Raw genomic sequence first — 15,474 nt, 5'->3', positions numbered from 1 at the left:
TCAACTGGGGGATGTGCATGTATAAAGTCTACAGAACTCAACCCAACCACCAACACTACGTTCAGAACTGTCGTCACATGTAGAGACAGAGAGAGAGATACAAAAAGAAACCCAATTCACATTTTAAAAGATGCATCTTCAGTGTATCTCATAAAACTTCCTCCTCCCAGCCCTCTAATTACAGGCCATACATCCCAACCTCAGCCTCCAAAAGGGACTTCTCCACCAGTTCACTTGAGATCGACTGCAGTCTGGGGCAGTGTTACTCTTTCTCTTTCACTAACTCACCCACTCTTTCACGCTCATCCCACTGGCAGATGAGGTTACCAGATCTGCCTGGACTATGTGCGCTCACTCCTACAGTGGGCCTTTGTTCCCCCCTGAAACCCGATCCCAGGGAGCCCACAACAGACACAGAGCCCAGCACCACACACCGAGGGGAAGCCAGACAAGGCCAGCCAGAGGGAGGCCTTCACTGTTTATTGAGACCAGACAGCAACCTGGCCATGTGTATTCCAACCACACTCGGGACAACTTAAGCCCATTCTCTGAACAAGATTACCCATGCGCATGTCTCTTTTCAAAAAGGTCACGAAATGTAGAGTGGTTTGTATTACAAGCTCGATTATTTCTGACAGTTTTTAGATGCTTTACATATGAGGAAATAAACACATAAAACTACACTCCGGGATGATGCACACACACACACTGGACTGAAAAGGTGCATCCAGCAATACAATTATAATCTCAGCATTTCTGTATGCTTACTACAAAGTAACAAGGAGTGAAAAAGTAATGGCTGTTAGAACTTATGCTGGAACAATAACACTATTGACGTTTGATTATCACCATAAGAATGCCAGACCCCAGTCAAGAAGTTAGATATCCAGTGAATCAATTGTGTACCATTTGCAAGCTAACTTAGCGGCTAGCTTGCTCAACCTCACTTGATAAGATGCAGAGAAGACTGCTGTCACTTCAGAGATGCCACTGATATGGAAACTGAGAGCATACTGCTTTAATTAAATGACCTCAGATTTACGGTGTGAATATTCATAAGATGTAATGTCTGTGTTTCTGTAGAAGACTGCTACATTCCAGGAGGAGGGGCATGCTGCTGGTAAATGATGAGGCCATATTTCTTGCTAGTCTTGACTCTTGACAGTATTTTAATTTCAAGAGTCAGCATAGATCAAATCAATGCTCATGGTTTCCACGACTCCACAACATTCCATGACTGTGTAATATGTGCAGCACCATAGTCTACTCATGTCCAATGTGGAATAGTCTGTGCTACTTACTTTCTGTGCTAGTGTTGAGTCTACACTACCCTTTTGAATGGAAGTGTAGGTCTATCCACTTTTTATAACAGACAATCCTGTTAAGGTAGGACTATTCATAATGGAGATGCAATAACTTCCTGTTGCTGTTGGAGTTTGAGTTGAGTGACAGACTCCAATCGGTTAAAGTATCATGTAGCTAAATGACGCAAATGCTCATGACTTTGACAACAATTGTCATGATCTATGACTTTCTCTAAACCACTTGATGTTCTAGTTAGTACATCCACTGTAGGAAAGTACAACTAAAATGTGCAAGCATAATAAATGTGAAAATCCATAAAAAGGTCAACATTTGGTTCATTGGCTCTACGCTGACCAAATAACAACTTTTAGTTTTTCCAGCATCAGATTAATCACATATTTAGTTGTTATGCCAGGATCCAGTCACAGAAATATGAAGGTTAATGTCTCTAAATAGTTCAGTGCACTTCTGTAATGCTGCTGCAATTACCATCAGTGGACGAATGGAAATAGCCAAAGAATAAACAAACCAACTCACTTCAGAAAGTATCTCTGTCCCGAAGCGGTCTTTGCCATCTCCCAGCCAGGGGGCAGGGGCATGTCGTCTGGGATCTCATATGAGGACTGGCGGAGATGTTGTGGGGACGCCCCTGCTGGGGGCATGCCCATAGTGCCAGGAGTCACTGTGCCCAGCTGGAGGGAGGCTGGGGAGGAGTGTGCCCGGACGTGCTGTGGGGTTAGAGTACCCGCTGTCCCGGCATCAGTACTCGCCTGCACGCACACACCAAGAAGGGGAAGAGTGAGAAGGAAGTCATTAAAGTTAAGGGTTAACCAAGAGACCAAAGGCTTAACCACAGATCCAAGACACAGCAGTGGACAGATAGCCTATTTGCCTTTAAAGATGCTATCTTAACTTTGGGATGATCATCTTTATTGTTGTTGACATGCACTGAACAGCTAGGCCTCTGTGCAAAAATGTTTATGCCTTTCCATGCATTAGGCTTGCATGGGCCTACTGGACATATTAGTTTACAGAATTCAGCAGTGTAGTCTGTTTTCTATCTAATCTATTTAAACCAGCCTATGATCACTATCAGCAATAAGCCATAGTGATGCAATTTCAGAAGAGTTTCCTTGCAAACCAGTAACAACAGCCACAAGAACAGCAATAATAATAATAATAATAATAATAATAATAATAATAATAATAATAAACAAAACAACAACAACGTCTTTGCGACCAAAGTTTTCAGGTTGATTAGCCTATTTAACCAAGGATTCTTGTGGTTATTAGGCTAGCGGGGTGGTCTTACTTGTCTGGAGTGAGACTTGGGCTCTGGAGGCTTGAAGAAGGAGTCCGGCAGTTTCCTCATCCTCATGGGAACAGAGGGGGGTACAATCGCATTTTTCGGGTTCATTACGGCGTTGAAAAGAGCCTCCAAATCAGTCTCGGAATCACCCCGAACATGGACGATTTGGTGGCCGACAGGGGGATTGTGCTGGCTCGGATCCATAGTTCCAAAGAGTGTAAAAAAGTTTTGTAACGGAAAATGTTGCTAGGCTAACCTGTATAAAAATATATATATTAATATACTTTGTCCTTAAACGAAAAATATCAATCCACGATGTTGGATAGCACAGCAGCCGATTGTCAAAAGAAACCTTTTTAAAAAGGCAATTCAATAGTTTAACTGCTCATTCGACAGGTCTACCCTTTTACCGTCCGTGTTAACCTAGTTAAATAAATCCTGCGAAGTACAGGCTACTTTATTCGGCTATTACGAAAGGACGCAGCCAACTCATAAATGTAGTTACGCGCATAACTACATACTCTTGTAACTTCACTAAAACGCAAAAATTACAATAACTCAATATTAACTGAGTTATCAAAAACGATGCTTAAGTATCCGTTTCCAAAACTTAAAGACTCCGTAGCCGCGAATGCGAAATCACAGCAGTCCCAGTTCGGGATTTTTTTTACGCCCCAAGTTGGTACTAAACTTTGGGCAGGACATTAAACTTTGAGTCATGTGATCTGAGTCACAGCGAATGAGGCGTGGTCTCGTTCTGCTTGCAGCCAGGTCCCCATTTTACAAGAACTGTGTGAAGCTGTGTGACTCAGGATGCATGAAAGCACACAAAGTTCAAGTGATGCATATATTTTATGCAAACTATGCCTATTTTTGTATAAACATTGTGGTTGTTTGAGTCATCGTTCTATAGATGAAAAATTACTTTTTTCCCCTGTTTTCTCCATCAAGTGTCAGCATGCCTGCAGCCAATTAAGTTACAATATGGTGTAGGCTTATAGGCCCTATTATTTTATTTTTTTATTTTTATTGTGTTTTGGTGGATTAATTCCAAACTACTTTTGAGAACATTGGCATATCCATATTCATATTTACATTGTAATTCCAGAATTTGTCCAATGTAGCCTAATATCCCATGTTTATCTCTTGGCTGTCATTAAACAAAACCAACAGAACTGCTCTTTAACAGATTCCCTCATCATGAATGAAGTAATAAATTGTTTTTCTTTCTTGGCTGTGTCATACTAAAGTAGTTCCATGCAGCTCCCAATATTGTTATGCTAATGCCTCCCTTCCATTGAGATATCGTTTGATCAAGACACAACCCCATGTGGACACAGAGACTCTGCAGCTTTCCCATACTTTGAGTGACTGAAAGACTATTAATCGCCCTCTCGAATGGTAGAGGCATAAAGAATAGATCTCAGAGGTCAGATCTTGCTCTATATTGAACTAAATTGAAATAAAACTTGGTGAACATGAAACTGTATGCATTATGATGCTACAGTGTAAATGTTACCAAACAGCTCATGTCTAGTCTGTTGAGGATTTTTGTGATTGGCTACATGATGAAAAGATTTGTTGTATTTAAAGGGTAAACAATGATGGATGACATCACTTTTGTTTATGTTTCTTTGCAGATGCTTTTGTCCAAAGCAACTTACATTTGAACCCAAAGACCAACAGAAACACACCACAAAGGTAGCTCACTCCTCCCTTCAGTGCCACCCAAGAAACTCCACACAGTGTTTTGTTATTGTTTGGGGGACAGGCTGCCCCCACTTTGTTTCCAGTTCACCGAGCCAGGGCTGTGTAAGAAGACTGTTTTTTTTTTACAGTGTTTCAGAGAATGGAGAGCTGATCGTGAGGAGATATTCTCGCGGTGGTAGAGAAAGTATTAGAGCCCATGTGTTAGAAATCGCTTAGCATGGTTTACCCTGCCTTCAATGAAAAGAGGGATAAAGTAGGTTATGTTCTTTCATTCCCACCATGTTCAGTTATAGTATTTTAACCTCGCACCCTTTTTCATTTTGCTCAACATTATATCCTTAGTCTGTGCTCTAGTGTGCATGCTCAAATGAAACAACTTTTTTTTATTTTGCTTAAAGGAGAACATTGATTACAATCCATTAAGGTACATGGGGCAATTTTTTGAGCAACGTTGCTGGTCAACCACCAGTTCCATGTTTTCTGATTTGAAGGTCATAAAACTGTGCCTACTGATGATTAAAGTAGCCTACTTTAAATGTTGGTCAAGATCAAGAACATGCAATAGCCTACTTAAGAACATTTTCCAGCAATGTTGCTCAAAAAGTTGCCTTGTGTATCATCAGCTTTATACTTTTTGTTGAGTTCAGCCAAATTGTCTTCATGCTCCTCTGTCCATCCAGAGCATGTTCTTGCACCTTGTTGACAATAAAAGAAGTAGCTCTGATCAATTACAGTCAATAAAAGACTTTGCTTCAGGAGCATGGAAAGGAGGGATTCATTTAGGCTGCTGAGTTCAAATAGCTAATCTTTCTCCAGAATCAAGGACCTTTAACTTTGTTTTGATAGAGGTACCTGACTTGACCAGACCTGATATATCAGTGCCAAGGAGGCCAAAAGCCGTGAGTGGTACTGTCAGACAGTTCCCTGCACACTAACCCACTGGCCTGCAAATTAGGACTAAATCCAGTAAAAAGGGAAAACCTTCTAGACCCTATTAAAAGACTATTGAAAGTGAATCTACTGTCTCTAATTTCTACCCCTCAAATGAATATAGCATATTCCACTATATCCTTCAGAACTCAATAGCCTCAAATACATTTGCACAAATTAAAATGATGTGAGAGAAAAGTAATTTGAACTTTGACTTGCCAACTCTACGGTGCATTACGTTTCAAAACAGACAATGGTAAGTGTGTCATGGTTATATTTTGATATTTCACCATAAATAATTTAGCCTACTGTTGCAAAAAAACACAATCTCAATGTATCTTATTTGAGACAAAGAAACCAATGACATGAACTTTAGTGCCGCCTTGTGGTGAGAGCATTTCTGTCAATAAACTGGCTGAAAAAGTTTGCCCAGATAATGATCTCACTTCCTGTTTAACTATAGAGCCACCTAGAGGTTTCACTCGAGAAGGTTTCACTTGAAGTTTCACTAATGTCATCCTTGTAGCACATTATAATTGAATACTTGAGATGTGTTTTGATATTTGAAAAAAAAAAAAAAAGGACAAGGAAGTGTCATAAGGAATTAGATTCTATCTCACATGACTTCACACAAACAATAGCTGCAGATGGTTCATTCTTGCAATAGCAGTTATCCAAATATCCATGATACTGCTTGGCTATATGTCTACTGGCTCACACTTGAAGGGATCTAGTTTTAAGCATGCAATGGGAAAACCTGATTCAAATTCAGCACTGAAATCAGGCATGGTTCGTAACAAATTACTCAAAAAACCTTTACTTCCATCTGATGATTTCAATAGACATCAGTGGCTTTCTTGCATTTTCTCATCACTTTCCAAAATAAAATCTATAGGCACTACACTACATTCAACATACTCTTTCCATAACAAACTTAATGATTACAAAATATCATACAAAAACATAAATTAAATCAACAGCTAAACATGGACATATCCATCAAAAATTAAAGGAAAATATATAAATGAGAAATGACATTTTGGGATCACTAATCCTTAAACCGGTTTTGCAGGTCAGATCATAAAGATTTCATCACTTCAAAGCAGGTAAACCAATACCAGATTCTTTAGTGGTACTTACGCTTCCTCCACCACTTTTAACAAGTCAAGACAAGCTGGCCAGAGGCAAAGACCCCACTAATAACCTCTGCAAGAAACCTTCAATTGTCTATGTTGCAAATAATCTCATTCTAATTTAAGCAGTTAGACAATATGAGATGCTCAAAAATTTAATTGGGTTTTCAGAACTCTAAACAAATTGCTGAAGCAAAAGTTACTGAAAAAAACAAAGTTACTTGCTTCGCAGCAGTGCCCCTTAGCACCTTATTCTAAATGGATCCTACGGCCTCTCGGGGCTTATTGCTTAAAGTGTTACGCACAAGAAATAATTCTATATCAGGATTCAACATTCTACTTATAACCTTAACTTAGACCAGTACTCCAGGTAAAACCAAAGATTTAGCAAACAAGAACTGGTTTGGGGTTTGACAACCTATACAAACCTGCCTTACAGGATGAGAAGCTGAGGCTGTAGGAAGGCAGTTGTATACGATGAAGTAAACTCTTACAAGGTGAGATTACAATCTTACAATGTAGCAGTAAGTCATCATCACTTTGACTTCTTGACCTTGATCATCCAGTGGAGTGAGTCTATCAATGACAGATTTATTTCCACTCCCAACAGTCATACTGAAGCCATTTGCAGGAACACAGAAAAACATTCACACATCTCAGTAGCTGTGCTGTTCAGAAGTTTTAGAAAGAAGAAATTTTAATTATGATATATTAAATAACAGTATAAAAAATATAACTTCATTGTACTCATTGAAAATTGCAACAAAATTGCCACTGAACTTTTTTACGATACATGAAACAAATTTCAAAATGAATTTAGTGTTATTTCTAAAAATAAATAATTTAATAAATATATGTAAAATAATCTGTTTAATTATCATGCAAAACACACACAGACATACATACAGTATATAAAGTGCTTGAGGCCTGAACCATTGTAAGGACTGCCGAATCCCAGTATCAGTAGCATTTGTTCGTTGGGGATCAATGGGCATTGGATGCTGTACTGAGCCTTCTCTGGCCAGAGTTTGTTCTCTCTCCCTGCTTTACAGATACAGTTTGCTAAAATGGAGAGTACAATGTCTTAGCATGGACAGATCAACCAGAGAATTTTAGGGAAATTAAAATGTGCAGTCATACTTACATGTGTGGCTTCAGTGTGAAAAAGTCTTTTAACTGACGGGTTGCCTCCAACCACATCTGTAAGCAAGAGAGCCACAATACTTAACAGACCTTTGGGAATGCTATACTTCAGTTATATAAACAACAAGAGCACATTAATATACACCATATTGATTGCATCTCACTATTTACTCCCAATATTATACAAAGTGATTGCCGAGATGTAGTTGTTCCATTGTAATCAGTGCTATGGTTATAAATAAAGGTGACTGTTTGCTATGGTATACATGATGATCCCTAAGAAGCTGCCATGGGGTTGGTTTGCATGGAGATGTTAGTGCCTATGGTGTATAAAGTTGTATTAATGAATTGCTGTGGTGTTTATGGATGGTTGCTATGGGATACAAAGTAGTTGCTAGCATCTGTTCTGCAATTGTAGATAGAACAGTTGTTATGATCCCATTACATGATGCTTTTTTAATCTGTGTCAGATCTGTGCAACTGGTAGGACTTCATGCGGTGTAAGGACAGTAGAGTTACATTGAAGCCGTTGGTTGAGCCTGTCCAGAGACTGCTGGACTCTCTGCTCCTCCAAGGACAAGCCACTGAGACTCAGGATAGGAGCGTACTGAGGTGGCCCCATCCTCTGGCTCGGCCCTGAAGACATGTGACATGGTCAGATTGTCAGTGTCCACCAATAGACCACAACCAGGACTGTTACAATTTACATGGGAAAGGAACCATCAGAACAAGTTAACTCAGATTATTTAATAACAAGTGGTGACATTTAACCACGGTATCAGTACACTAACACTTTCACTAAGGTGGTGTTTAAATGACACCACCACTGTGAAAAAATGCCTTTGGCATACCTTGATCTTGAACTTTACTTGGCAAAGGTATCGTCATCAGAGTTGCCTGTGAAACACAATACATCATCAAAACAACAAGGCACAATGTAACTTCTAAATTCAGATAGATACCTATTACGTTGTAATTGTACTACATTTATTTGCATCACTGATATTGCAATTGATATTGACAGACATTCTCAAGGTGCATAGAGTTAGAAAGAGCAGTTAATGTTACATCAACTAAGGAACGATGGGAAAGGAGACCAAAGATTCAAGATTCAATACTTAACTGCCATCATGATGACTCTTAAAGTGATCATATCAGACATTTTTGTTCATGTTTGAAACATAAAAAACCATACAACTGCAATGTGATGCCAAAGTGAACAATCTGATCGCTACGGCAACTGTGCCAAAGTAATTATGACAGAGTGGGGATAGATATCTATTGCAGTAGGCCTCGGGATCAGCAGTTTTATCCTGACAACGAACTATACTGGAAATTGAATAGCTCCACACTGTAATAATTTATTAATAACCTATTTAACCATTTACTACACCAACATCATGGAAAGGTCGTCTTTACCAAGTAGCTATATATGTTGAATGTTAGGCAACATCCATGATGTATTTAGCTAAGATGTTAGCTTAATTAATTACATTTTTCAGTGGGAAGGTGACATGTTGCTATTGTTTCAATGAAAGGCATGTCAAGGATTCAATTATTCTTATTTGTCACATACATAGAGTTACTGTTGTAAACATGTAGTGAAATAGCATTTAGCTGCTCAACTTTCCTGTAGGTGTCTAATTATAAGAACAAAGGAAGAAAGATTTTGAAGGAATTTCATAAATACCTGGTTGGGTAAGCAGAGCTTCTTATTCCCTGAGCCAGGGATCTGGAGTGTGTGTTGTACCAACATCTGCTTTTTGCTCCCGTTACCCTCTGCCATGACCCGTCTCACAGGACGCCTGCCTGGTTCAGAATGGATGAGGGAGACTGGATAATGCACACTGAATGTTTGCAACATGATTTCCCCAGTCTACTCTATCCCCAACCTGAAGCACACCACTCCACAGTGTTGTCCTATGTTCTGTACTGTACATAGACTTTAAAAGGTTCCGTACTATATTCTGTGCACAGAACCCCACCTTATGTATGCATTTATTTGTCATTGTGATACTTCAAGGAATATTTACTGGGGTATTTTTTTCTATGGCCAAATTAATGTTGTGGTGTTGAGTCCTAATGTGATTTCATTTCCTTGTTTTTCCCCAGAGACCACAAATACCGGTATACACATACAGTACATACAGACTTAAACAAAGACTCAATAGACTTGATCTGACTAGACAGGACCTGTGTTCTCACCGACACACCCACTGGAATTAAGACAGCCACCTCCTATCCTATCCCTCATTACCCCTTGGTCCAGCATTAGATATAGATACAAGTCAAAGCACAGCACTACCCACCCTTTAACTGCTGCATCTGCACTTAGGGAAAGGGCGTGCCATCCCCTTGAGAACAGTTCTCCAATTTGCTCAGTATCCTACTTTACTGGCTTCCCCGATAATGTTTATAATTGTGGATTGTCTTCATTCATTGCTTTTATGAATTTTCCATTACCATTGTTTTAAGAGTGAAACAGAACAGAGAAAAGTCAGTACATTGCTTCGAACATAGACCTTACCATTGAAGGGGGAAAGATGACAGCCGCCCATTCCTGCAAGTGATCGGACATCTCCACTCATACAATCATCGTTGAGTTGGGCCAGGCTGGCACAATCTTGAAACACAGTTGTCCCCAAAATATTATAAGCAATTACCCGTAAAACAAACTAGTAAATACAAACTGAACATCTGTGTAAATGAAAATTAAATATATGTAAATGTAAAGATGTATATAAACATGCAGTACGGTTCCAAACAAAACTCTGTTAATTTCTCCTCAGAAAGCAACAAAAAAAATATTGAACTTTTATTAAATTAAATAATTTCATTCATTAAAGCTGCAGTTGGCAAGATTGTTTTGACCATATTCACTGAAACCGACTCTATGCTCCGACAGAACAACATAAATCAGCCGGTTTTAGAAAAAAAAAAATGCACTTCTACCTCCACCTAGAGCCTGTTATTTGTTTTGCAAAAATCCACAGCTCCCGGTTCTTCTGGTTCAAACAGTCTGGTGCGTACTGACGAGGACAAACTCAATGAGAGGGTGCTCGGTGGTAGTGGGGGAGGGGCATGAGAGTTGTAAACATTCAAAATTTTGGCTAAGTCCCCTCAACCTGTCAGACTTGCCAACTGCAGCTTTAATATAGTTGATTTCAAGGGCAGCATGGTACAAGTGGCCTTGAAGTTACCTTGGAAAATAATGTCATCTTTCTTACCATCTTTGGTGGACAAGGCACTTCTCACCCCACTCCAAAGCTGTGATATTTCATCATCTGTAGGTGTGCGGTTCAGACAAATGCCATTTTCTCCACAAGCTGCCCCACACCTCCTAACATTGGCATGGTGGCCGTGTTGGCTGAAGGAAACTCTGCCCTTTGCCAAAGTCTCAGATGAGGAGCAACCATACGGGGGAGGGTATGGAGCAAACGTAGCACCTTCATCAGGCGGAGGGCCAGCATGGCCATCTGGGTTTGGCCTGTAGAGAGTCTTGTCCACGGGAAGGACTGACCTGCTATGCTTATGGTCATCAGCGTACGCAGCCTTTGACGAGCTGGCTGGCAGCCTTCGGTCAGACACCTCGGGCCTAGGAGGGGGGCAAGGCACCATCATCTTCCTTTGTTGCTTGATCATATGGCTGGCCTCAGTGGCTGACTGGGGTCTCAAGGTAGTGTCCTTCCTGACACGGGAGGAAGCGTGTCCAGTTCCGCCCCGCGCCGACCGTGCTCTCCTGGGAACTTTGGGGACACCCAAACACAAATAAGCTCTCTCTGTCTTCAGCCCCTCTTGAGGGGGGTGTTCCTGTGGTTTGCTGTCCTGTACGGCAACATCTGCCCATGCCTGTCTGGCAAACGGACATTGAGGGCCAGGCGAGTCCGTGGAAATGGTGTTCACTGCTTCAGCGTGAATACCAGCTGTTTGGTTCAACCCCTGCTGGTAGCCCACTTGTAGTCTACTTTTAGTCGATGTTGACTCGCTAGTGTAATTAACAGTTTTATCATGGTTTTCGGCATTAACTTCATCAAACCAACGCAGTTTCTTCTTTACCATTTTGCCGTTTTCTGGCTCCTTCGTTTTTCCTCTCATCAACTCCAAACTGTCTCTGAGAGACAAAGCCATGTGCTTTGTGATGATCAAATGGCCGGAGTTGTACAGATACTTGGTTTCTTCTGCCCCATATTTTGATCGTTTTTTAAGGATGCTTTTCATAAATCTGACGTCAGCGGCCACAGACAGAGGATATACAGTCACAGTTCGGGAAAGTCTTGCATTTGTTTCTTCTTCGTGCATGGTATCTGCTTGTGACTGTGGCTTATTTGACTGATGTGAGTTTACAATTTCATTTGTTTGGCTGTCTGGTCCTGACACTCTGTGAGAGATTGCATCTGTGACAGGAGTAGCATTATAGTGAAAGGTATCTCTTTGTTTACAGATGTTTGAAGATGTCTCTTCGACCTGTGTGGCGAACTGATTCTCAGACTGGTCTTCCTCTGGAATTTTCAGCTGCTCTGAGAGTGTTCTGCACTCCTGTTCCCAACATGTAAGCTCTGTGCACCGAGAACCCGGACAGGCTGACGTTTTGCCATGATGATTGCTAACCACAGCTTCTTTGTGTAGCTCAGCAGTTGTAATAGTTCTATTACAATTATGATGTGCGGCAGAGGCTGGATTATCCTCCGTTCTCATCTGAGCACCCAGACTATGGCGGGCAAATATGTCCTGTTCATGGGTGTCCTGGGATGGGTCTTTAAGGTTGTGGTGCACTATGGCTGATGTGAGGCTATGGAGACTCCCAATCTCTTCAGCAAACTCATCTCTCAAAAGAGAGTGCCCCTCAGAATAGTCAACTTTTGTTGAAGGTGGAAGAAAGAACTCAGAAAGGCGTTTTTTTCCTTGGTGAGGGACAATAACCGATGATGGGCATAGTCCGTTGGGGTATGACTCTGGTAACTGTGGGCTGTCTTTCTCTGAGGTTGCCGGTGAAGATTGAAAACATCCTCTATACTTCGAGGGCTGCCTGTGTTTAAGCTCCTCTATCTCCAGACTGTCCTGACTGGATAGGCTCTCAGTTGGACTAGGCTGATCGGCATGTTCTTCCTAAAACAAATAAACAACATGTCAACTCTTCAAAATATATGTAGTTTGAACATTGTGTCTGAATACACTTCACAAACTATGTTAAGACAACACACAACTAGCTGGAATGCTATGGGCTGCTTCTACAGACTACTGTTTTTTAAAAATCAAAAGCAGGTCAACGTCTGAAAGAATCACAGTTTGCTTTCCTGAATTTTCCTAAACATACAGACAGTAGAAAAACAACATAATATAACACTCTACACACATCACACACACTCTGCTCTTACCTTTTAGATTATATTCCTATATCTTTAAGGGGTTTATACATATCGGGGGTTAAGATGGATTAGCTATTGCATAATGCTGGTCTGCTATGATTATCTGGTTAACTACAACTGTATATTAGCAGTGTGGATGAATACAGGATCTTTTTTCAGGATCATACAGAATCTTTTTTTCTTAAAGATAACTCAAGGAGCATACCCAAGGGTGAGTGGCTTCCCCATCATTGAGCAAACCCTGGGCCTCCTGTAAGTCATTCAGAAAGAATTGCTGACTGGTTCTGTGGTTTCTCTGTCTCTCTTCCTGCTTAGCGTTGGTTTCTATGGCCAACGGCTCTCTCTGATGTCCAGCAGAATTGGAAAATGTGTGAGGCCTTGGGGTAGGGGTAAAATTTCTGTGGAGAAAAAAAAAAATATATATATATATAATATAATTTGCAAAAGTAATATTGACACTAACTTTCTAAATGTAACAATAACACAAACAGGAAAGGCATGTGTTGGGAAAACACTGCTGTAAATGACAACCATGATGCAACATAATAAAAAACAAAACCTGTGCCTTTATGCAAAAATATGTGGGAAAATTGTGCTAAAGGCACAATACCTTACCTGCCCGTGGAGGTGTTGCTACGTAAGGCAGAAGGTTTTGCATAAGTTCCACGGGCATTTATAAGACTGAGTGCTTCATCCATATTTATTGCCTTTCTCACAAATGCTGAAAATGTGATTGATTGTCAGTTTGTTGGTCCAGAAACGATCATAAAGATCAAGGTATGGGAAAACACTAACAATGTGAGCACAGGTTGATAGGACTGACCTGGCCTCCTCTGAGAAGGGCGTATGTGCGCCCTCTGGAAGCGCTCGGTAGCTTCCTGCATCCTCTGCTTGCGCAGCTGCAGGATGTTCTCCCTGATCCTCTGCTCCTGGACATCCCACTGTCTCCTGCGGTCCTCCAGAGCTCTGATGGAAACAAGGACAGACAGCTGTACAAACCCTCATGGTCTAAAGACCAATGTGAACACTGATATTAACACTCTCATACTGATGTATGGCCTTTCAACCAGGGAATGGCTTGTTGTTTATGGGTTTAGAATATTGCATTTTATCAGAAGCTATCTTGCGTGGTCTAAATGATAACACATTTACTGGAGAGAAAAAAATGCAACAAAAAAACAAAAAGTCAACTTACTTTCTGCGTCGGCTGGTCTCTGAAGAGAATTTATGTACACGGGCTCTGCAGGCCCTCTGCTCTTGCAGCAACATTTGCCGTTCATTTTCCAGAGCCCCATCATAATCCATCCCACCGTTTCTGATGTGTCAAGTCAAGGATGGTCAACAAATTGTGGTTCATTTGCAGACACAGGTATATTGCGGTCCTGATGCATGGCTATTACATCTGGTCTATGATCATATAGAATAGATATTAAAACGAATGCAATACCAAAAAATGGCGATTTTGGTTTAAACCTAAAAACTTTTACAGAGACAGTTTTGTCATAGAATTATGACATGTTCACTATAATCTTAATTCACCCACAGGTAGACAAGCACACGAAGGGGCGGAGGCCATGATTACCCACTGTAACAACGCCTTTTCAAACAGGACGATGACCGGTCAATGTATGAACTCAATGAAACTTGCAGAGTTTATAGTCTTTGTTGCCTGACGACAAACTGATCAAATAAATGTTTCTTGAAGGAGGAATGCATATCAAAGGCCTTTTTTTCGTTAGAAGCGTTTACTGCGAACATGAGCTAGCAGCAAGCCAAGTTGAATATTGTTGGGTATCAGCTGAAGCATACTCAGTCTGACAGCGTTGGACACTGTTATATTCATATCCTAAAGATCACCAGAGTAAAGGTAATCTAATGAATCATGCACAACAAACCGAAAAACATTTAAATTTACGATTGAGCTAATCATGAAGTTAGCTGCACAGAGGAGGCAACACTTAGCTTTCACGTCATGTTGTAAACCGGGGACGCTCTTCCTTAACCACAGATTTAAATGTAACGTTAGTATTCTGATTAATCGCAAAACTTACTTGCAGTACGTACATGTAGCCTAATTTTGGTACACACAGCACCAACAAGATTGCCTACCAAAGAATGTCCACGACAGTCTGCAAAGAATAGAACGTCCAGCCATGGAGAAAACAAATCGCTGTTACCATAGTTACCTTCCGGGGAGGTCAGTTAAATAGGCCACTTAAAGCCATGCACTGCGTAATGCATCAAGTCACATTGGATGAATGAAAGTAGCCTACCTTTACAATAAATACATAATATGACTTATGCGTTTTTATATTATTTCCTAATCAGAAAACTTAAATGAAAACAGTACAAATAGGCTACCTGATCATCCAGTAGGCCCTACAAAAATTAGATGCAGCGATGGAACTTCTATTTAGACATCATTCATGCAAAGATTTTAAATACAGTTTAAATAAAGCTGGCCTACATGAATGATGTGTTTAGTGTTACATGTTAAGTCCACTGTACAACAATACTGACAAATGGAGTTTAAGCAAATCAAAAAGTAGAATATGTATTTTACAAATTTAATAAACTG

General features: G+C 40.5%; 2 protein-coding genes across 7 annotated transcripts in view; both read right to left on the bottom strand.

Annotated features, from left to right (window-relative positions):
* yap1 (Yes1 associated transcriptional regulator) overlaps positions 1-3,308 on the bottom strand; it is a 29,108-nt gene extending 25,800 nt beyond the window's left edge. Inside the window, exons 1-2 of one of the 2 annotated variants that reach the window (XM_048265279.1) lie at positions 2,618-3,308; positions 1,843-2,075 (exon numbers count right to left, since the gene is read on the bottom strand). In XM_048265279.1, the coding sequence (XP_048121236.1) occupies positions 1,843-2,075; positions 2,618-2,818 (434 nt within the window). In that variant the 5' untranslated portion in view covers positions 2,819-3,308. The remainder of the gene's footprint in view (positions 1-1,842; positions 2,076-2,617) is intronic. The other variant, XM_048265278.1, reaches the window with a different exon arrangement.
* A 3,291-nt stretch (positions 3,309-6,599) lies between these two features.
* Positions 6,600-15,045, bottom strand: cep126 (centrosomal protein 126). 5 transcript variants are annotated; one of them, XR_007195794.1, is made up of 13 exons: positions 14,948-15,039; positions 14,092-14,303; positions 13,720-13,862; positions 13,512-13,617; positions 13,102-13,294; positions 10,758-12,636; positions 10,058-10,153; positions 9,221-9,339; positions 8,382-8,427; positions 8,050-8,166; positions 7,532-7,587; positions 7,294-7,449; positions 6,600-7,002 (listed from the first exon to the last, which is right to left on the bottom strand). XR_007195794.1 is itself a non-coding variant. In XM_048263887.1 (12 exons), exons 2-12 carry the CDS (start codon positions 14,199-14,201, stop codon positions 7,372-7,374), a joined length of 2,943 nt encoding a protein of 980 aa, XP_048119844.1. In that variant the 5' UTR covers positions 14,202-14,303; positions 15,006-15,045; the 3' UTR covers positions 7,112-7,371. The 5 variants fall into 5 exon arrangements, 4 of the variants coding, with proteins under 4 accessions (XP_048119844.1, XP_048119840.1, XP_048119842.1 ...); XM_048263887.1 differs by lacking the exon at positions 6,600-7,002 and having other exon boundaries at positions 7,112-7,449; positions 15,006-15,045; XM_048263883.1 differs by lacking the exon at positions 6,600-7,002 and having other exon boundaries at positions 7,112-7,449.
* Between the last annotated feature and the right edge of the window lie 429 nt (positions 15,046-15,474).

Source organism: Alosa alosa, chromosome 15 (assembly GCF_017589495.1).
Source record: "Alosa alosa isolate M-15738 ecotype Scorff River chromosome 15, AALO_Geno_1.1, whole genome shotgun sequence".
In the NCBI taxonomy this organism is placed as follows: Eukaryota; Metazoa; Chordata; class Actinopteri; order Clupeiformes; family Clupeidae; genus Alosa; species Alosa alosa.
This window is presented reverse-complemented; position numbering and strand designations above follow the sequence as displayed.